We start from the raw sequence: 21,170 nt of genomic DNA on the forward strand, positions 1-21,170 counted from the left end.
CCCGATTCATCACAGCATCCTTTTCTAAGTGCTCACAGGCAGATTGTTTAATTATCTGTTCTAGGACCTTGACGTCAAGGTCACTGGTAATGTCTTCTCCCCCTCCCCTTTTGAAGATGGGGAAAACATTTGCCCTCCTCCAGACTGCAAAGACCTCACCTGTTCTCCAAGAATTCTCCAAGATTAGAGACAGAGGCTCTTAGATTACAACAGGAAGCTCCTTTAGTGCCCTTGGGTGCAGCTCATCAGGCGCTGCAGATTTGGATTCATTTAAAGTTCCCATACCATCTTTTTTCCCTGTCTTAGACTGCATCTCCCTCTATGGATTATTTTTTCTGTTATCACCAGGTTGAGCACTGCTTTTCTTTTCAGTGAAGACAGAAGGCAAGTATGCGTTGAGCAGTTCTTTCTTCACTCTGCCACCAAATATAATTTCTTCGTGTTCTCCACATTGAGGACCTACTACTTGCTTGTTCTTCCTCTTGCTTTGGGCACAGTCAAAGAAACCTTTTTTTTAATTATTTGTAACCTCTCCTGAAAGCCTCAGCTCATTCTGAGCATTTGACCTACCTGACCTTCTCCTTGCAACTGTTGGCTACTTGTGGATACTACACCTGCATGAGGGATAATAATGAAATACTGTTAACCTGATCTTTCAAATGGCACAGCCGCCTACACCCCGCCCCAAATGCTAGAGAGGACACTTAAAATAAACAGCATATTTTTTTAAGATTGTGCAAAAAGAAAGAAAAATGGCAAGTGATTTTGCAGACAACTCAATCAGTGTTTAATTTGTACGGTTTGGGAACATGTGACAGTAATCACTCTGATACCTAAAATCATCTTATCAATCATGCTTCATATTGGAAACCCCATGTTTTCTGTGCTGCAACACAAGTTGAGCAATCATGCCTCTGTAGGATTCATGACTTTTCCCATGAATATGACGGTGCCAGTTTCCTCGTCAACAACCAGCATCAAAAAGGGGCAGTTGAACGCAAATGCAGGAGCAAGGGATATAGGAACCATTTCCATGGCAGTAGTAGCTGCAGCTTCAGTGCCATTCTTGTGGACATTTAAATAAGCTTCGTGAATAGCCTGCAAAGAAATACAACAGAAATTAGTGCAAGATTGTGTCTGACTCAGGGTTTCATCATGAGAAAATCTAGGCCTTCAAAATAAACAAATCCATTGAATCTCTTAAGAAACTATATCATGTGGTCATTTCTCACTCTGATTACCTATTGATCTGGATCCTCTAACCCGTTCTGAACATCATATTTCTGTATCAGTCAGCCTCAAGGAACTGATGGAATTTTCTGAAAATCTTGATGTCAATCTTCTCTATAATTATTTTTTCCTAGTTCTTGTCTCTCTCCCTTAATGTTGATGAGAAACAAGATCCCTGTCCCTGGCTGATTATGCTAAAAATACATACCTTATTACTCCTATTACCCTATTACTCCTATAATATTATAAACACTAGGTTTCCAAAAGTAGCCAGCACATAAACACATCAATGCCACTTACCACCTGGCCTCTTAAGGACTGCTTCCACTGCTGCTGCTGCTGCTGCTGCTGCTGTTGGAGCTGCCCAGGACTTCCCTGCTAAGGTACTGAGGGCCCCGTTCCTGCCACTCACCACCTGGCCCAGGGTGGGGCCTCACAGACCTCTTAAGGACTGCTTCCACTGCTGCTGTTGCTGCACAGTGCAGAGTTCTTTTTAAAATGTTTTAACATGTTTTTTAAATTTCTTTTCACCTTTTTAAATTGTATGTTTGGTTGGGGTTGGGAATTTGTTTAATTTGGGTTTGTTTAATTTTAGTTTGTATTTTTTTGTCTTTTGTTTGTATTGTTTTATTGTATTTTTTTTGTTTTATATAGGTTTTGTTTTGTTTTTAAGGGGAGGGGTCAGGGCTGCCTGGGAGTGGGTCCCAGCCAACAAAATGGCTGGGGCAGATTCCACAGGGGGGGATGCACTGGGACAACCGATCTCAGTGATCATGGATAGGAGGAGGAGTTATGCTAAGACCAGACCATGTCATTACCGAGGAGGCAGGCTTAGTCGTTGTCTGAGGACTATCCCTGCCTCCGTGTCTGGTCCTGACCGGATGGATACTGGAATCAGCAAGGGATACCCACATGACCTGAAGGTGCTGCTGTGCAATGCCAGATCAATGATTCACAAGACAACTGCCATCCATGACTTGATCGTGGATGGAGGACTTGACCTGGCATGTGTAACAGAGACTTGGTTGGATGAAGCAGATAGGCCTGTTTTAGCTGCTGCGTGTCCACCAGGTTTCTCTTACGCACAGCAACCCAGGCCTTGTGGGCGGGGGGGGGGGGGGGTTGCAGTGATTTTTAGGAAGTCATTAGTTTGCACCAGGCATCCTATTGGGAAGACCCAGTTCTTTGAGTGCATGTTCTGGAATGTGGGCAATAGGGGCAGTATAGGATTCCTTCTGGTGTACCGACCTCCCTGCTGCACCAAGGATTCCCTGCCTCAGCTGCTTCAGGTCGTGGCGGATGTTCTCCTGGAGACACCTAGTTTGGTTGTCCTAGGGGATTTCAATATCCATGCTGACACGACCTTACAAGGGGCCACTCGGGACTTCGTGGAAAGCATGGCCTCCATGGGGCTGTCCCTGAATAAGTCTGGCCCAACTCATAGCCGCGGACATGCCTTGGACTTGGTGTTTACCTCTATGGATGTTGGTGATCTGACACTAAGCAAAAGCGAAACTAAAGAAGTGCCATGGTCAGTTCACTACCTGGTGCAACTGGACATCTCCGCGACCCTTCCCCTCTGCAGGAAGGTTGACCTATTCGGATGGTCCACCCCCGCCACTTAATGGATCCAAATGGTTTCCAGAGAGTGGTAGGGGATGCTTTATCCCATGTTGATGGCCTTTCAGCCGATTCCCTGGTGGCCTACTGGAATGTGGAGTTAACCAGGGCTATTGACTGTTTGGCTCCGAAGCGCCTTCTCCGATTGCATGGAGCCCAGACCGTCCCGTGGTTTTCCATGGATCTGAGGGCAATGAAACAATCGCTGAGACGGCTAGAGCGCCGGTGGCGGATAACTCATTCTGAATCTGACCGGACACGGGTTAGAGCTCAATGTCGAGCCTACCAAGTGGCGGTAGCGGCAGCAAAGAAGACTTTCTTCACCGCCTCTATTGCATCTGCAGAAAACAGTAGCAGGAGACTTTTTCAGGTGGTTCGCAGTTTAGTGGAACCACCAGATCAATCAGGGCCTAGTACGGGCCACATGATCTCCTGCAACGATTTTGCAAAGTTTTTTGCAGATAAAGTCGCTCAGATTCGGGAAGAGGTAGACTCCACCGTGGGGGCAAGGCCGGGGCGGGGGAGTGCTGGAGGTCTGTCTAGTCAAGTTGTGTGGGATCAATTCCAATCTGTTACCCCCGAGGATGTGGACAGGCTGCTTGGACGAGTGAAACCAACCACCTGTCTCCTTGATCCTTGCCCATCCTGGCTTATAAAAGCTAGCCGGGAAGGGCTGGGCGATGGGCTTTGCGGGTTGGTGAATGCTTCTCTCCGTGAGGGAGCCTTCCCAGACCTGCTGAAAGAGGCTGTTATTAAACCGCTTCTTAAAAAACCATCTTTAGATGCAGCCAATATGGCCAACTATCGTCCAGTCTCAAATCTTCCATTCTTGGGCAAGGTGATTGAGCGAGTGGTTGCTGAACAACTCCAGGCACGGCTGGAAGAAACGGACCATTTGGATCCCTTCCAGTCAGGATTCAGGCCTCATCATGGGACTGAAACTGCCTTAGTCACACTGGTTGATGATCTCCTGCGGGCTAGGGACAAAGGTGAGAGCTGTTTCCTAGTCCTGCTGGATCTCTCAGCGGGTTTTGACACCATTGGCCATAACATACTTCTGGACCGCCTAAAGGGGTTGGGAGCTGGGGGTACTGTCATACAATGGTTCCGCTCCTTCCTCCTGGGCCGTGTTCAGAAAGTAGTGGTGGGGGATGAGTGTTCAGGCCCCTGGGCTCTCACTTGTGGGGTGCCTCAGGGTTCTGTCCTCTCCCCCATGGTTTTTAACATCTACATGCAGCCGCTGGGAGAGATCATCAGGGGTTTTGGGCTGGGTGTTCATCAGTATGCGGATGATACCCAGCTCTTTTTTTTAATTAAATGTATTAAAGATTTTACAAAAATACAAAACACACAAAGAAAATTACAAAACATGAAAAAAGAAAAAACAAGAATACAAAAAGAATACAAAAAAGTACAAAAATGCAAACAGAAACATACATATATAGTTCAAAAACCATTCATCTTTTCTGACATTGTAAGTTGACCTCCTCAGCCCCCCTTACTGTGGTTCATCTTATACCCTCTTTGGCAATTTCATACTCTTCATCTTAACATTATTTCTTTCTATCTTAAACATGTTTATACCTTTTAAATTTTACACCAAATTTCTATATTTATCCTTTTCGTTATAGATTACATATTTATCATCTATGACAACATCATACTCCTCTTTCCTTACATATTATATTTCTGCCTTAAACATACTTCTTCATTTAATTCATATTATAAAATTCTAAATCTACTTTTACACTATACTAAACTAAAAATTCTCTTCCTTATACCCACACCTCTCCTCTAAGAACTCCCCATCTCAATCACAACCATATTTCTATTGTTAACCCTACTAATCACAAGTCCCCTTTTATGGTCGGCAAGTCTATATAAACAGTCCTATTTCGATTCGGATTACCCTATTACATAGCCAATTATATACTATTTACCCCACCCCCTTCCCCACCTTTCTTTCTACCCTCATTCCTTTAACCTTCCCCTGCTGCCCTGCGTCTTTCTTCAATCCTGTAATCCTAAGCACCCCTTTTCTGTTTTCTGTGGTCATCTTGACTCCTTGGTCCGATGTCTTCATCTGTCAAGAGGAGATATTTTTCAATTCATACTGGTTTTTCTCAACTACTTTTTCGTGCACAGATGGACTCTCACTCCTTCTGTACCACTCGATTTCTTCTAAATGGGCTGGGGTGCTCTCACCCTCCCCCAGTCCATCTTGTTGAGTTTTCTCCTCCAATTGCGACTGGACAGTTGGGCTCTCACTCCCACTGTTCAGTTCTTTCTGATCATCGCAACCTTTGATTTTTCTAATCTCCAAATTGCACTGTACCAAGTCATTTTTAATTTCCAATAGCTGTGCCAGCACAAACTGCATAAAGTCAGACATGTTTTGGCTATCTGATTTCCTTCTCCAAGGACAGTCAGTGTTTGCTGCTCAGGAAATGGTGGCCATAACTCACCCGAAAACGAAAGTCAAAAATAGTACTCCATTTTCAAACAATATATCCTTTTTTCTTTATTTTCTTCACCAAGATCCGATCCAATTCCCTTGTATATCCAGTCCTTATATTCAGTAGAGCTCTTGGCAATTCAGGAATTCAAAATCGAAAGTACATTCCTTTAGAATGAATCACAATAGCCTTTCGCCTGCCGCTTAGAGGGCTCTCCTCCAAAGTAAGTAACAACAATTTCCCCCAGTTCTTAGCTTCTTAAATTCAGATGCAACTTTGGGCTCAGGACAATATTATTGCCTTTTCCGTCCCACAATAATCAGGGGCTGACTTCCTATTTTCCACCCCTTCCCGTGGCCCGATTTTTGTTAATTTAGCTGTTCAGATATTTTTTCCACCGGTACTCACGGCACAGTCCTTTTTAGTTCCAAATTTAGAAAGAACCAATCGCTGATGCTGGCAAGGTCGCAACTTCGTGCCTCCGAGATAGCTTTGTTCCGCAATGCGCCGTGTTTTGCTTCTACCCCCTGCTCTCTCAGCGCCCAGAAATTAGGCGTCTGATGGAGGGGGGAGCACGCTCCTGGCGTCTGCTGGATCCATGCCCCCTAAAAGCTCAATTAGGGGTTTTTTTTCCTGGGGAGTTGCTGTGCTGTAGCAATTTCCCCTTGCCTCGAAGGCACCCGTCCTCCTCAGCTGAGAACAGTGCCTGCCATTGCATCGCAATCGGGCAGAAGTCTGGATGATACCCAGCTCTACCTCTCAAATCAGAACCAGTGAAGGTCCTGTGTGAGTGCCTGGAGGCGGTTGGAGGATGGATGGCGGCTAACAGATTGAGGATGAATCCTGACAAGACAGAAGTACTGTTTGTGGGGGACAGGAGGCAGGCAGGTGTGGAGGACTCCCTGGTCCTGAATGGGGTAACTGTGCCCCTGAAGGACCAGGTGCGCAGCCTGGGAGTCATTTTGGACTCACAACTGTCCATGGAGGTGCAGGTCAATTCTGTGTCCAGCGCAGCTGTCTATCAGCTCCACCTGGTACGCAGGCTGAGACCCTACCTGCCCGTGGAATGTCTCACCAGAGTGGTACATGCTCTAGTTATCTCTCCCTTGGACTACTGCAATGCGCTCTACGTGGGGCTACCTTTGAAGGTGACCCGGAAACTACAACTAATCCAGAATGCGGCAGCTAGCCTGGTGACTGGGAGCGGCTGCCGAGACCACATAACACCGGTCTTGAAAGATCTACATTGGATCCCAGTACATTTCCGAGCACAATTCAAAGTGTTGGTGCTGACCTTTAAAGCCCTAAATGGCCTCGGTCCAGTATACCTGAAGGAGCGTCTCCACCTCCATCATTCTGCCAGCACCGAGGGCCTTCTGGCGGTTCCCTCGTTGCAAGAAGCCAAGTTGCAGGGAACTAGGCAGGGGGCCTTCTCGGTAGTGGTGCCCACCCTGTGGGAGGCCCTCCCATCAGATGTCAAAGAGAAAAACAATTACCAGACTTTTAGAAGGCATCTCAAGGCAGCCCTGTTTTGGGAGGCTTTTAATGTTTAATAGATTACTGTGTTTTATTTTTCTGTTGGAAGCCACCCAGAGTGCCTGGGGAAGCCCAGCCAGATGGGCGGGGTATAAATAAATTATTTTTATTTTTATTTTTATTTTTATCAAAACAAAAGTTTATATAACTGGATACAATACATATTTAGTAATATACTTTAAAAGTATGCTGCAGTAATACACACAGCATATGGTTAATCAGGAGTATTTTTTTATTTAAAAAACAAACAATGTATGAGCAGGTCAGACTAAAGCAGGTATGTGATAAACGATACTGTCTACACGAAGCTTGCAAATATATCCGATTTCTCCTCCTTCTCCAATGCTAACTGCAGTCTTTGCAAAGCAACTAGCACCTAATCATCTGCTCTTGAAAATTCTGTGTCAGAGGTGGGGAAGCTGTGGCCCTCCTTATGTTTTTGGATCCCAACTCCCATCAGCCCCAGATAGCATGACCAAGGGAAGAGGGAGAGCTGGGCCTTAAGGGTCTCTCCATCTGTTCTGTTGGGAGACCAGCTCCAGTGGGGCTCCACCCCCTCAACTGTCATCAAGCACCACTCATGCCATTAGGGAGGCAGAGGGAGTGATGGTATTTTGGTGCCTCTTAATCATCATAGCTGGAATAGCAAATATTTTTGGTTCCTGCTCTCCATGAGAGATGGGATTGTGGTTCAAGTACCCCAAATTATGTTCATTTGAACCTTCAGACAACAGTGTACCTCTGGTGAAAAACGGAGGATGAAAGAAAATATAGATCAACCTGTTGAATTTTGAGAAGCCTACCTTGGAAATCTTCAGCTCTGGCTTCCCAGTTATTCCAGAGAGGTCTGCTTGATCTGTGAATACCTCTGTAATATTCATTCTTCTTAACATCCCTTTGATAGCATAGTTGCCAGAGATTGTAAACTTTGGAAGGGATAGATCTATTCTCCTGTTGAAAGAGGAACCAGAGGCTAGTGAGGTATTGCTTTGGGGGGGGGGATGTGCCGGGAGGATTTTGGGTGTCATATGGCAGGACAGAATTCCAATCAAAGAAGTGCTCTCCCAAGCCCACATTCCTAGCATGTTTGCACTCCTGTCTCAGTGATGTCTATGCTCAGTTGATCCTGTTCTGGAATTACAAGGGACTTGGTCACTATACAGCTTATCACTACCCCTCAAACTAACAACAATATATTTACACCTACAAATATGTACTACACTCTTTACACTATGGCATGCACACTTACTGTGATTTTGTTGAATTCATCCATTTTAACAAAACTTCTTTGCTAAGAGCATTTTCCAACAGCTTCATTTTTCCTTGGTCAGGAAGAATAAATAATGCTGAAACGTCGCCCTTGTAAGGGAGCTTCACAACCTTGCAGGACAGGATCTTATCATGGTAAAACGCAAACCAGCTGTCTTTGTTCATCATAGGGACTTTCACCGTGGTTTGCTCATCCACATGGAAGTCTCCTTCTCTTGTACTCAGAGAATTGAAAGGTTTTTCCCAATTGGCTTTTGGAAAGAACAATAACAGCATACATGTCATTTAATTCTTCAATATTTTAATTGTCATACTCAGAGCTTTTAATAAAAGCTCCTGTTTTAGTGATATCTTACTGTTCTTAATCTAGTTCCCAATTACTTAATCTCATTTCCAGGAAAAGGAGTCTCACAGTATATTTGATTTGTTTTGATAATGGTGGAGGTCAATTTTTTGATTGATTAAAGGAACTTCTCTGTGATGAGAAGTCTGAGAAGATTACTCTCACACAGTGGGCAGATGATGACTCCAGACTAAAGCACCAACAAATCTGAACCACATCTTAAAGTTTAAACCTCAAAGTGAGAACATCCAAGATGCAAAACGTGTATAAAACAAGTCCATCTGACTTACCTCTCATGTAAATATAGTTCACCATAACCATTAGAGCATCTGGGTTAAGACCCTTGACAGCATCAACTATTTTCCCATTGGTTTTGTTTTCTATATAGCTATTGATTTGACTTTCAGCTACTGCAGGATTCTTGAAGTTAGTTGGAAGAACGTCCGTCTCATAAAAATGTTTGGCATCATCCAGGAACTTCTTCTGGAGTTTCACTTGGTCAGCTGTGAATAGGGCGTTCCCAATGTCCAGGTGGAGTTCAGCATTGGGGCGGTTCAGTAAACGGAAGAGATCATGGAAAACCTCATATGTTTCCTCTTCGGTAATATCTAAGAAGCCAAGTCCTGACATAAGCTGACTCAACGTGGTTGTTCTAGCTCCCAGTGACACCATGGCCAAGGCAGTGGAAATGCTCAGAGGGGAAAAGAAAATGTTCTTCTCAGCGGTCTCCGAAGCAACATGGTGGTAGAATCGAAAGGCGAAGTCAGCATTTCCTGGGGCTATCTTCAAAGAGCGCAGACCTCTTTCACCTTCAGCAGGAGGAGAATGGCCATGGCCATGGTTCTCTTTGTGGTCAGGGGTATGGTGACATTGGGCAAAAGCACAGAGCCCAGCAAGAAGCAAACACAGGTAGAGGCGAGACATTGTGTTCCTCTGGAAGTAGTCTGTGAAGACAAATCACATTCAAAATTCATCATTGCAGGACTTCTGGCCACCGCCAGCGCTGATCGGCGGGGTTCGCCTCGAGCTCCGAGGCAACCCGGCTTTGCGAGGGGTGGAAAGGTGAGATAGCGACTCATCTCCCCAAAAGAGCCCCAGGTAGTGCTTCCTGGGGACGAATTAGCTCAGCGGCATCCCGATCCGCGACTCCTCAACTCCCCGGTATGCCTTAGAGCTCCGGAGAGAGTTGGAGTGGTAGTCGCGGGGGGGGGGGCATTTTGAAGCTACGTGCCGGCAGCGGAGAGCGGTGGATTCCTTCCCTTTTCTTAAACTAAAGAAGTTGGGACCCATGAGTAAATTATTTAAAACAATTGGAACTGAATCAATTTGGACACGGAGGAGGGGTAAAAGGGAAGTCAACCTCCTCTATTGAGAGACTGATGAAACAGTAACCTGATCCCTGCTGGGAAGGTGAAAAGAAACATTTAATTTGTTATCAATTGGACTTAAAAGCTCTCTCCCTGAAACGGGGGGGGGGGAGGGGAGTGAAGAGTAAAGTTTAAATTAAATTCCCTGAAGAAGCCCGTTCTGGGTCCCTGGAGGGACTGGCGCATGGACCATAGAAATTAAGTGAGGATTATGGATTTCATTTAACTTGGCTTGGATTGGATCTAAAAAAAAAAGCAAAGAACTTTAATCATAGAGTGAATTTAAAAGAGAAAAAATTTCCAGACTGGGTTTAAAATGGAGAACTAAATTTCTAAACAATATTCCTGCCATTTCCGGTTTTGCACTTGGCTGTTTTCCCACGGGATGGAAAGTGATAAGATGGCTGTAGTCTCAACATTTAACAAAGATGGACTCTGGCAAAGGATTTCTATGATACTCCTGGACATTAAAAATGAGCTGAATGAGCAAAATCAACTATTATAGAATATTTTGGACAATAGACATGGAGAGGTGTCAGAGGACCAAGAGGAACATTTGGCAACAGACAGGGAAACAGAGCAGCAGATTCCTATGCATGTTGAAGAAGAGGAGGAAGATGAGAAAAATGCCCCACAAGTGAGAGATGTGGGACAGAGAAAGGACATGCTACAAGAACCACTCAAGGAAAAAACAGGATGGGCCTTTGTACTCCCAGTGAGAGGGGGAGTACAGGGCATATTTGAGGGAAATTTTTAAAAGGCTAAACGATGTTGGGAGGTAGATAGAGGGAGGGAGAAACAGAAGGAGTGGTACAAAAAAGTTGGAAAGAGGATATGGGAAAGGGTGGGAATGGGGTAGAAGAATTCTATGAGGAATTAATGGACTGATGATATGGAAGACCCGATACTGGTTTGAATTACGGAATTCGCTGAAATCTCCAGAGAATCTGGAATTGGTGGAAGGAGGGATGGAGTTCTGATTGTCATAAATGTATTATGTATCATGATATAAGAGATAATAATTGAAGGATGATTCATTGATAGCAAAAAAATGAAGGTGAGGGAAAGTTATGGATTATATATTGAAAGGTAAATAGAAATGTGAGATTGGAATTATTGGAGAAAAGGAGAAAAAAGTAGAATTGGAATATGAGATACCATGTATATTGAATACTGTTAATCTAGTTATTATAATGGACCCAATATGGGGAGAATTGGGGAGGTCCTATAACGAAGTTATGAAAAAAGATTTGATAGCTAGATTTTTTTTGTTCTTCTTTTTCTTTTCTTTCTTTTTTTTTCTTGCTTTGTTTTGTATGTATGGTATTTTGTTTTTGTCTTTTTTTGTATTTTTGTATGTTTTGTTGTTTGAGAAAATTCTTAATAAATATATTTTTTAAAAAAACAAAATTCATCATTGCAATGGCTTGCCTTTGAGTCATTCGACTCTTATATGCCTTTCTGGCAGGATTTTAACAATCTCACTTTCTTTTCTTTTGGCAGAATGTTGGAAGCATAGTGATCGTTATTAAAGCCTTTAGTAAGGTTGGAGTGAGGTAAAATAAAGCAAGATTGTTTTTTTACGCAAGTTTGTGTTTCTTTGTGGAAAGCAGTATACCAAACTGTTGAGTGGTTTCTTTAAATATTAAGGTTCATTGTATCTCTTTGTGTTTTTCTTTAAAGGACAGAGTACATATCATGACATAGTTTTACAGCTGTGAAGCGGTATAGCAGGTGCTGTTGTGTTAATTAAGCTGTGTCAGCAATTGGGTATAGTATATAAAGAGCAGCATGTACCCTGGTGAATGGATGGATGGGTCATACTTATAGATGTAATGTAATTTAATGTAAGAGGAGTTTTTGTTTTGTTTTGCAAAAGATATTTCTGCGTTTCTTCATTGTTTCCTGAACGTGTGATCTCCCCAGCACAATTTCTGCAGTGCAATTAATCTGCTAAATACGCAACACAAACCTCTTTCAACTAGCAAGCAGCTGTTTACCTGTCCATTGGAGTAAAATGCAGTAAAGAGTTTTGTGGCAGTTTAAGGACTCAGAGCACAATCCTATCCATGTATAATTGAAAGAACTGGTGCTTACTCCCACCTAGGCAAAAGGCTATCTGGGCAACAAGCAACATCTGAAATCCTGGCACCAGGCAGGCAATTCCTCCTGCAATCTGTATGCCCATCGCATACATATATTCCTAACTACCACAATCCCCCACCAACCCAATGAAGAGGTAACTTTGACGTAAGCACCCCCCCCCCCAAGAATGGGTCCCTTCTAAGGGAATGCCTTCCTCTTCCTCAAAGTGATGTTCCCCATCCTTGAGAACTTCATTCTCCCTGACAGCAGTGGGGTTGTTGTCATTGTGGCAGCGGGACCTAACTACCACCTCCCTGAAGCCCATTTCCACCGCTGTCTTGGCTTCTCGTACACTTTCTAATTCTGCCCCCTTGGCCTCAAAGGAATGAACTTGATCCCAGGGGACCATTAGCTCATTGCACCTCTGACATGCCCATGGGGAGATAATCATACATACGGCCGAGGGTGCAAAACACTGGAAATCCCCCCATGTCCCTAATGACTTTCTACATGCATGGTTGGTTAATCTGTTGTCGTTGTTGTTGTTATCCGATTAAGATTAAGAGTTAGGGATTACATTGGGCAGAGTGGGGTGCCCTGGTCTCCTTGCCCTGCTGCTGAACTCACATGTCTAGGGCACTTCATCAGCCAGAACTGATTCTGGTTCTAAATTTATATTCTCCTGAGTAGCTCCTCCCAGCTACTGTAGTAGGCAAGAAGATCAGGATGTGTGGAACAACTTCCGTTAGCCTCCTGGGGATGGGGAGTGAACAATGGGTGGCTAGTAAATGACGTTTAAATAGTTGATTAATCAACCGTCTCCCTTCCTGAAGAAAAGCTACTGAAAAAGCTCACTGCTGTAGCTTTTACTTTATTTTTGTTTTATTTACTGCCAACAACCCACTTTTAAAAATGCCTGTTAACATATAGTTTTAAGTGGTACATTGCCCTCTTGTTTTGGATCATTAATTTGCTACCAAGACTTATGATGAAGAGTTGAGGGAGTTGGGTATGATGAAGAGTTGAGGGAGTCTGGAGAACAGAAGGCTGGGAGGTAATAGGATGGCCCTCTTCAAATATATGACGGGCTGCCAAATGGAAAGAGGAGGAGGAGGATTTATTTTCTCAAACAGAACACAGTTTTAGCACAGAAATCACTTTGAAAAATGTTAAATGTGATGCTGAAATTTAAGTCTCTTTAATGTTTCAATTTCAAACAAATCGAAATCATAAAGGGCCCAAGAGCAGGCAAATCACTCACTGCAACCTCTCTGTCTCGCAGAACTGCTGGGAGAAGTCAGGACCTCTGACCATCTAGCTTAGCACTGCCTGCACTGACTGGTAGCAGCTCTCCAGGGCTTTGGGTAGGGGGTTATTCCCAGCCATACCAGATGCCAGGGTTTGATCCTGGGGCTTTCTGCATTCAAAGCAGATGCTCTCTCACTGAGAACAACATAAAAAGGTACCTTATTCTGAGTTCAACCACTGGACAATTTAGTTCAGTATTGTCTACACTGACTGGCAGCAACTCTTTGAGATTTCAGACCAGGAATCTCTCCTAGGGATTGAACCAGAGACCTTCTGCATGCAAAATAGTGTTCTCACCATATAATAATCAGTGGTATACTACCATGAATGGTGCATTTTATTGTACATATTATGGGATCAGTGTTCCTTATGCACACACATTTTTCACAGCATCCTCAAAACACTGTTGGCCTAAAAATACTAACCTGTATCTCTCCCCCCACCTTTAATCTAGATTTACTTTTTCCATGGGAATTCCTATACAGTAAAATAAAATCCTGTTGCTAGTGCCCTATTTCCGATATCCAAAGTACCGTAACTGGAGTGGCTATATTAACAAACACAACACACCCCAGTCTGGAAGCACCCACTGCTGTCATGGCAAAAAGCCACCGAAACTGCCTCTGAAATCTGCCAAATCTTTCAATTATGCAATCTAAATTAGAAGCATCATCGTTTTGTGGCATAAGTTAAACACAAGTAGTGTGAAAAGAAGTTGCAGTCCACTTAACTTGCCTCACAGGGTTGTTGTTAGGATGAAATGGGGAAAGAGGCAGACCCATACAGAACTCGCTCATGCACACCAGTAATGATACAGATTAACACCAATGATTCCTGAGGAATAACTATATGCTTTTTAATCTCCTGGTTATTCATTCATTCATTCATTTTTTAAGAATTAAAACATTTTGGTGCATTTTAATTTGGTATTGTATGCTTTTAAAAAAATTAAGTTGCTTTGAGACAAAAAAAAATTATATTAAGCAACCAATACATATTTAATCATCATCGTAAGTGGTTTGAAACCTGGAGGGGAAGGAAGTCCGAGGGACAGCAACTGCCCTCTCTGAATGGCACCACTCATCTTGAATGCAGAAGTTCATTTGATGAAAATAAAAAGACTTCTCCCACTCCTATTTTCTGCTCAGTGGACTCACTTTCATCTCTGGCACAACTAACCAGAAATGTCACTGATAGTTGAGAGGAGGCAACCAGCTGTTTTGGTCCTGTGACCTCTCATTCATCTTCCCTGACTTGACTTGCTAATGTGCTCAAAAATATCAGCCTGCAGTTTCTCTAGGGCTCCTAATAGGTGTACCATATTTACTTTAAATGTGTAAATAATTTTTCATATGCCAGTGAAGAATAAATTTAATTTCCCACAAATGTGCAGCACAATTATTTATGTTCCAGAAAGTCGCTATTTTGGGATGAAATCCAGGCAGCCGGCGTGCCAGGCAGCTGGCAGCTAGGGGCGAGGGGAGTGCCGCTCCTCGCCATCCCGGTCACCGCGGCTAAGGGAAGAGGCGCGTGTGATGCGGGGCCGCGCGGCGGGCTGCGCCCCCAAGGTCCCCGGAAGGCAGGAGAAGCAGGAGTGGCACAGGAGAAGAGGGCAGCCAGAGGGCGCCGTGCCAGCCCCATCCCGGGCGCAAGCGAGGCTGAGGCCCACCTAGCCATCGGGGCGTGCACGCTCCCACTTCGCGCTCCGTCTTGCGGTGCTCTAGGCCGCTCTAGGCAGCTCTGATGACGCAAGCGAGGCTGGGGCCCACTGAGCCGTTGGGGCGCGCACGCTCCCACTTTGCGCTCCGTCTCGCAGCGGCGGCAGCGTCCTCTCCTGTGTTGGGGACCCGGACACCTAACCCACCTGGGCTCATGGCGCTCGGCAGGGCGACAGGGCGAGGAAGGGGAAGGAGCTGGGCATTGCAGGGAAGTGCCTCTGCAGCCAGCAGCAAGCAGCAGCAGGAGGGAAAGTGACGAGAGGCGAGAGGCAGGCGAGCGGGTGGCAGGCTGGCAGCGCCCCTCGGATGATGGCGCTCTAGGCAGCTGCCTAGCTTGCCTTTATGGACGCACCGGCCCTGCCTTCCCCACAACAAATACTGTGTGAGGTAAGTGAGGCTGAAAGACTTCTAAGAAGTGTGACTATTCCAGGGGCATAGCAAGGGGGAGCAATGGGGCAGGGCGCCCCGGGTTCCACCCTGGGGGGTGACACTTGGCACGCCCCTCACCTCTGCCCGCACTTGCTGTATGGACATGTGTGGTCTCTACAGGCTGCCGCTGGCGCCCCATGCAGACTGCGCACACGTGGCATTCCAGGGGCCCACGGTTATCCCACACCGGGGAAAGGGGCGGGTGTCCCTTGGCTTCTGCTCAGCTCATCCTGGGGCTGGAGGGAAGCGGGAGGCTCCCAGCCCCCTTCCCCCCTCTCCTTCCCAGAGCGGCAGCAGTGCCTCAATGAGGAGGTGGAGGCATACCTGCCAAGTTCCTGCTGGAAAAATAAGGGATTGGCAGACTGGAAGTAACGCTGCCGCCATTTTGGAACTGGGTAGAGCAGCATCAAAAGTCGCTTCTGAGCATGCTCTGCCCAGTTCCAAGATGGCCGCCGCGCCGGAAGTCGCGCTGTGGCCATTTTGGAACTGGGCAGAGCAGCATCAAATGTCGCTTCTGAGCATGCTCCACCCAGTTGCAAAATGGCCGCCGCGCCAGAAATCGCTTCTGCACATGTCCAGAGGCTCCAGACATGCGCAGAAGGAGCCTCCCCTCGCCGGTAAGTAAACCGGGGGAAAACAAAAAAATCCGTTTTTCCAGCTGGGAACGGCTGGAAAAACGGGGGTTTCCCGGGGAATACGGGAGACTTGGCAGCTATGGGCGGAAACAGAGGAGGAGGTGGGGAATCCGGAGAACGCCTCCCTCCCCATCTGCTGAGCGCGATGCACTCAGAGCATGGAGCACGCCTGAGCCACTTGGCGGGCAGCTGCTGCTGCGGCACAACATGGAGGCGGCAGTGCCGCCACCAGGCTGCTGCTCCTGTCGCTGCTAGCCACAGTGGTACTTTGGGGGAGCTTGGCTGGGCGCCGTTCGGGGCCGTTCGGAGCAGCTTGGTTGGGGACCGCTTTGGGGCGGTGGCGGCGGGGGGGGGGGCAGTCGGCAGCTGCCTTTCCCGGGCTTGGGGAGAGCGGGGAAGCCTTTTGTTGTGCAGTCGGAAACTTCTCCGCACAACTCAATCTCCCAGGACATTCTATACAAGAATGTATATGAAGAACACTTCAATCTCCCAGGACATTCTATACAAGATCTCAAAGCATCTGTTTTATTACAGAGAAATTTCAGGAACAGACTGGAAAGAGAAGTTGCTGAATTGGAAATCATTACCAAGCTTAAAATCATGGAACCACCTGGGATGAATAGAGACATTGGATTCTTATCTCATTATGCATGATCAAGCTTTCTTTAGCACCTCAGCCCTTGCTCCCCCCCCCCCCCCAGGACTAATTGCAGCCATCAGCAGCCATTAACAGCCATCTACAGGTTTACCACTCCCATCAGCCCATCACCCATTCCCACCCACCCCCATCACCCTCTGTATATATATAGGGTCTGACACTTCTGTTTCTAGTGTATCTGAAGAAGTGTGCATGCACACGAAAGCTCATACCAAAATATAAACTTAGTTGGTCTTTAAGGTGCTACTGAAGGAATTTTTTGACAGAATTACAAGCCTGGTAGATGAAGGGAACGCTGTGGATGTAGCCTATCTTGATTTCAGCAAGGCCTTTGACAAGGTGCCCCGTGATATTCTTGTAAAGAAGCTGGTAAAATGTGGGCTAGACAATGCTACCATTCAGTGGATTTGTAACTGGCTGGCTGACTGAACCCAAAGGGTGCTCATCAATGGCTCCTCCACATCCTGGAGAGTAGTGACTAGTGGTGTGCCACAGGGTTCTGTCTTGGGCCCAGTCTTATTCAACATCTTTATCAATGACTTGGATGATGGGCTTGAGGGCATCCTGAGCAAGTTTGCAGACGACACCAAATTGGGAGTGGTGGCTAATACCCCAGAGGACAGTATCACACTTAAAAATGACCTTAACAGATTAGACAACTGGGCCAAAGCAAACAATATGAATTTTAACAAGGAGAAATGTAAGGTACTACACTTGGGCAAAAAAAATGAAAGGCACAAATACAGGATGGGTGACACCTGGCTTGAGAGCAGTACATGTGAAAAGGATCTAAGAGTCTTGGTAGACCACAGACTTGACATGAGTCAGCAGTGTGATGCAGCAGCTAAAAAAGCCAATGCAATTCTGGGCTGCATCAATAGGAGTATAGCATCTAGATCAAGGGAAGTAATAGTACCACTGTATTCTGCTCTGGTCAGACCTCACCTGGAGTACTGTGTCCAGTTCTGGGCACCACAGTTCAAGAAGGATACTGACAAGCTGGAACGTGTCCAGAAGAGGGCAACCAAAATGGTCAAAGGCCTGGAAACGATGCCTTATGAGGAACGGCTTAGGGAGCTGGGTATGTTTAGCCTGGAGAAGAGAAGGTTAAGGGGTGATATGATAGCCATGTTCAAATATATGAAAGGATGTCATATGGAGGAGGGAGAAAGATTGTTTTCTGCTGCTCCAGAGAAGCGGACACGGAGCAATGGATTCAAACTTCAAGAAAGAAGATTCCACCTAAACATTAGGAAGAACTTCCTGACAGTAAGAGCTGTTCGACAGTGGAATTTGCTACCAAGGAGTGTGGTGGAGTCTCCTTCTTTGGAGGTCTTTAAGCAGAGGCTTGACAGGCATATGTCAAGAATGCTTTAATGGTGTTTCCTGCTTGGCAGGGGGTTGGACTGGATGGCCCTTGTGGTCTCTTCCAACTCTATGATTCCATGATTCTAAGAGTCAAATGACTCAAAGGCAAGACATTGCAATGATGAATTTTGAATGTGATTTGTCTTCACAGACTACTTCCAGAGGAACACAATGTCTCGCCTCGAGGGGTTTGGATTGGATGGCCCTTGTGGTCTCTTCCAACTCTATGATTCTATGATTCTATGATTCTTTTCCCAAAAGCCGCCACACTGGGAAATGGAAACAAACACACACTGGCCATGATTTGCATGGAAGCCCCTGGATTGGTCGTTGTTGTCAACGACCCGCCTCTTGCCGGGGGGGGGGGGCAGCCAAATATGGGGCAGGACAAGGAGCAGCAAAATCTGAAACTGCCAAATCAGGGCTTTGTTATGAAAGTGAAGAAGCAGAATTGCAGGTGGGTGAGAGGCAGAGGAAGCACCAAGAGACCCTGTGCACACTCCCTTGCAAGGCTTACTTGCAAGTAAATATAGATTGAGCTGCACACTCCACGCGTAATTGAATAAAAATGCGCCGGAGGTGCGGGACTGCGCCCCCATCCACGGGAGGTTTCTAACATGCTGGTTCAGGCTTTATCAGAATTAATCACCAGGGTTGAATTAAATGAGCGGGTCCCATTCTAACTACGGTTCTGTGATTCCAGGATTACTCCCAAAGTAAAGCGAGCTGGGGAGGGAGGGAGGGACAGGAGCCGTGGCTCCCAAGAGGATGCAGCTTTGCCAGCGCACTGGCAAAACGGTGTGTGTGGGGGTGACAAAAAATTCTGCACCGGGTACCACCTGGGCTTGCTCACCCCGCAGCTGCATGTGGAGGAGCGGAAATGCAAACCCGGTTCACCAGATTACGAGTCTACCGCTCTTAACCACACTGGAGGAAGCTTGTTTTCTGCTGCTCCAGAGCCAATGGATTCAAATGACAAAAAATGGAGATTCTGACTAAACGTGAGGAATGGTTTTATGACCATGAGAGCTGTTCAACAGCGAATCAACTCCCTTAGAAGTGGGAGAAATCTCATTCAATGGAGGTTTTTAAACAGAGGTTGGATGGCCATCTGTCAGGGCTTATTCAACTGAGATTACTGCATTGCAGGGGGTTGGGCTGGATGACCCGTTGGTCCCTTCCAGTTCTATGATTCTATGTCATAATTTCCTAACCCCATTTCTGAAGCTGCTTCTCTCTTCTATTCCCCATTTGCACCTCCATTTCCACCTTTGCCCCCATTTCCATGCCCCTTCCTCACCTTTCCTTTACTGTCATTTCCACTTGCACACAGACCACCCCCCATGGCAACCTCCTAGATCTTCCTCCTCCCATACATTGCAACTATTAAGCCATCTTTTCCCCTTCCTCCCAATTCTAAAGCCATCCCTCCTATTTTTGCAGTCCCTTTGTACCCCCCCCCAATTTTCAGCATCACTCCCATGCCCATGCCTTCACCTCCCTCCTTTTTTGCAACTCTCCCTTGCACACAGACCCCCATTTAGCTCCTTCGATCTTCCCACCCAGTGTTAATTCTAACTACCCTTTTCAACTCCCCATTTCTAAAGCTGCTTCTATTCCACAGCCTCCTTTGAACCCACTCCCCTTTCCACCAACACCTCCTTTTTCATACCTGCTATGCTCCCCTCCTTTTCAGACACCTCCACTTGCACACAGACCACCCCTGTGGTACCCTACAAGCCAACCTCTGTCATAGCAGCATCGGGAAAGGCACGTTTGATACTTACGTTCAGAGGTGTCTCTTGGAAGAAGCAGTGAAAGCTCCTTGCAGTGAGCTACTATCTATCTGTGTTGGGGCACTGTTGAGAAATGTCATGTTGAATATGACTGTTGAGAAATGTCATGTTGTCCTTCCCTAAACAAGAAGAACACTAAAGAAGAAGAAAAAATATTGACCATGACTTTTTTAATGATATTTCCAGGAAGAGCATGAGCAACTGACTTGCCCTGTTAACTCTTTCTTTACTGGCTGATAACTGCCGATTGAGTTCCTTTCCCTGGAGCAGCAAAAATCAAGGTCCTAGTCTTCAGTAAGCTAGGCTCACTTTCAGATTTCCTATCACAGCAGAAGTGGCACTACAGAGGCTGCCATGAATGTTTTTATCAGGCACTTATTTAACAAACAGCTGGGCAAAAGATGAACAGATATGTTATAAGAATTTTGAGGTCACACATATATAAAGGTCACACATATATAATAAATGTTCATAAATGTACCAAGCAAACAGTACAGGAAGACAGGCCTGAAAACCATTTTGACTCTCCCAAACTGTAAGCCAGGATGAGCCAGGCTGCTCAGGTGGCAGATTTGGGTTCATTCTTCACAAGTGGTACCAGCCTCATCTCTTCACAGCTGCTTGAAATATGCCCCGCACATTGCAATCAGCAAAGCTTCCTTTTACATGCACTTCTGCTTTTAAGGCACTAGGGAACTATGGAAGCTGTGAATGCACATAAGTGGCAGCACTAGGGAGCGGTTGGAGCTGTGAATGCACATGACAGGGCAGTGGAGATGGGTAACAACAGCCTGGGCTTCTTGCTCAGGTTGTTTGCTTTCTTATGAAAGAGGCTTGAGGCAGGTGAAAAGTAATCTAGGGTGCCCACTGAGCCTCTTGGTCATATTAGGCTGCCTGATTGCAGGAAGGTGGGATCACCCTCAAGAGCTGATAGCTTCCAACACCTTCCTAGAGACGACATTTCTAGCAGGCATTAGGCAACTTCATGATCTCTCCCTGTGCCTCGTTTCCTCCCTTCTCTACTCCTGCTACTCTTGCTTTTTTAATTGCATTCCTCCTTCTGTGACCAGAATCAGCATTTTAAGAAGCGAGGCTTAGGTAAAAGGTAAAGGACCCCTGGACAGTGAAGTCCAGAGAAAAGGAAACTATGGGGTTGTGGTGCTCTTTTTGCTTTCAGGCCGAGGGTTTTGGTTTTGGTTTTGTTTTTTTTTAAAAAAGAAACAAATGTGCCAGTACTCATCATGAAGACTCATCATGAAGTTGCTATAGGAAGTTCCAAACTTTTAACAATTAAAAAATAAATAAATGGTTCCAGAACTGTGTGCCCTTGAGCACCCCCAGAGAAAGCACAG

General features: G+C 45.8%; 3 protein-coding genes across 3 annotated transcripts in view; 1 reads left to right on the forward strand and 2 right to left on the reverse strand.

Annotated features, from left to right (window-relative positions):
• The window catches only part of LOC118078410 (alpha-1-antitrypsin-like), a 35,581-nt gene extending 15,674 nt beyond the window's left edge, over window positions 1-19,907 (reverse strand). The window contains exons 1-4 of the mRNA XM_035102258.2: window positions 19,810-19,907; window positions 8,745-9,398; window positions 8,092-8,362; window positions 7,646-7,793 (exon numbers count right to left, since the gene is read on the reverse strand). Of these exons, the coding sequence (XP_034958149.1) occupies window positions 7,646-7,793; window positions 8,092-8,362; window positions 8,745-9,378 (1,053 nt within the window). The 5' untranslated portion in view covers window positions 9,379-9,398; window positions 19,810-19,907. The remainder of the gene's footprint in view (window positions 1-7,645; window positions 7,794-8,091; window positions 8,363-8,744; window positions 9,399-19,809) is intronic.
• The window catches only part of LOC118078409 (alpha-1-antitrypsin-like), an 88,715-nt gene that overhangs the window by 15,172 nt on the left and 52,373 nt on the right, over window positions 1-21,170 (reverse strand). The gene's annotated exons all lie outside the window — the stretch shown is intronic.
• Window positions 1-21,170, forward strand: part of SERPINA10 (serpin family A member 10) — a 201,224-nt gene that overhangs the window by 6,353 nt on the left and 173,701 nt on the right. The gene's annotated exons all lie outside the window — the stretch shown is intronic.

Source organism: Zootoca vivipara, chromosome 1, assembly GCF_963506605.1.
Source record: "Zootoca vivipara chromosome 1, rZooViv1.1, whole genome shotgun sequence".
In the NCBI taxonomy this organism is placed as follows: Eukaryota; Metazoa; Chordata; class Lepidosauria; order Squamata; family Lacertidae; genus Zootoca; species Zootoca vivipara.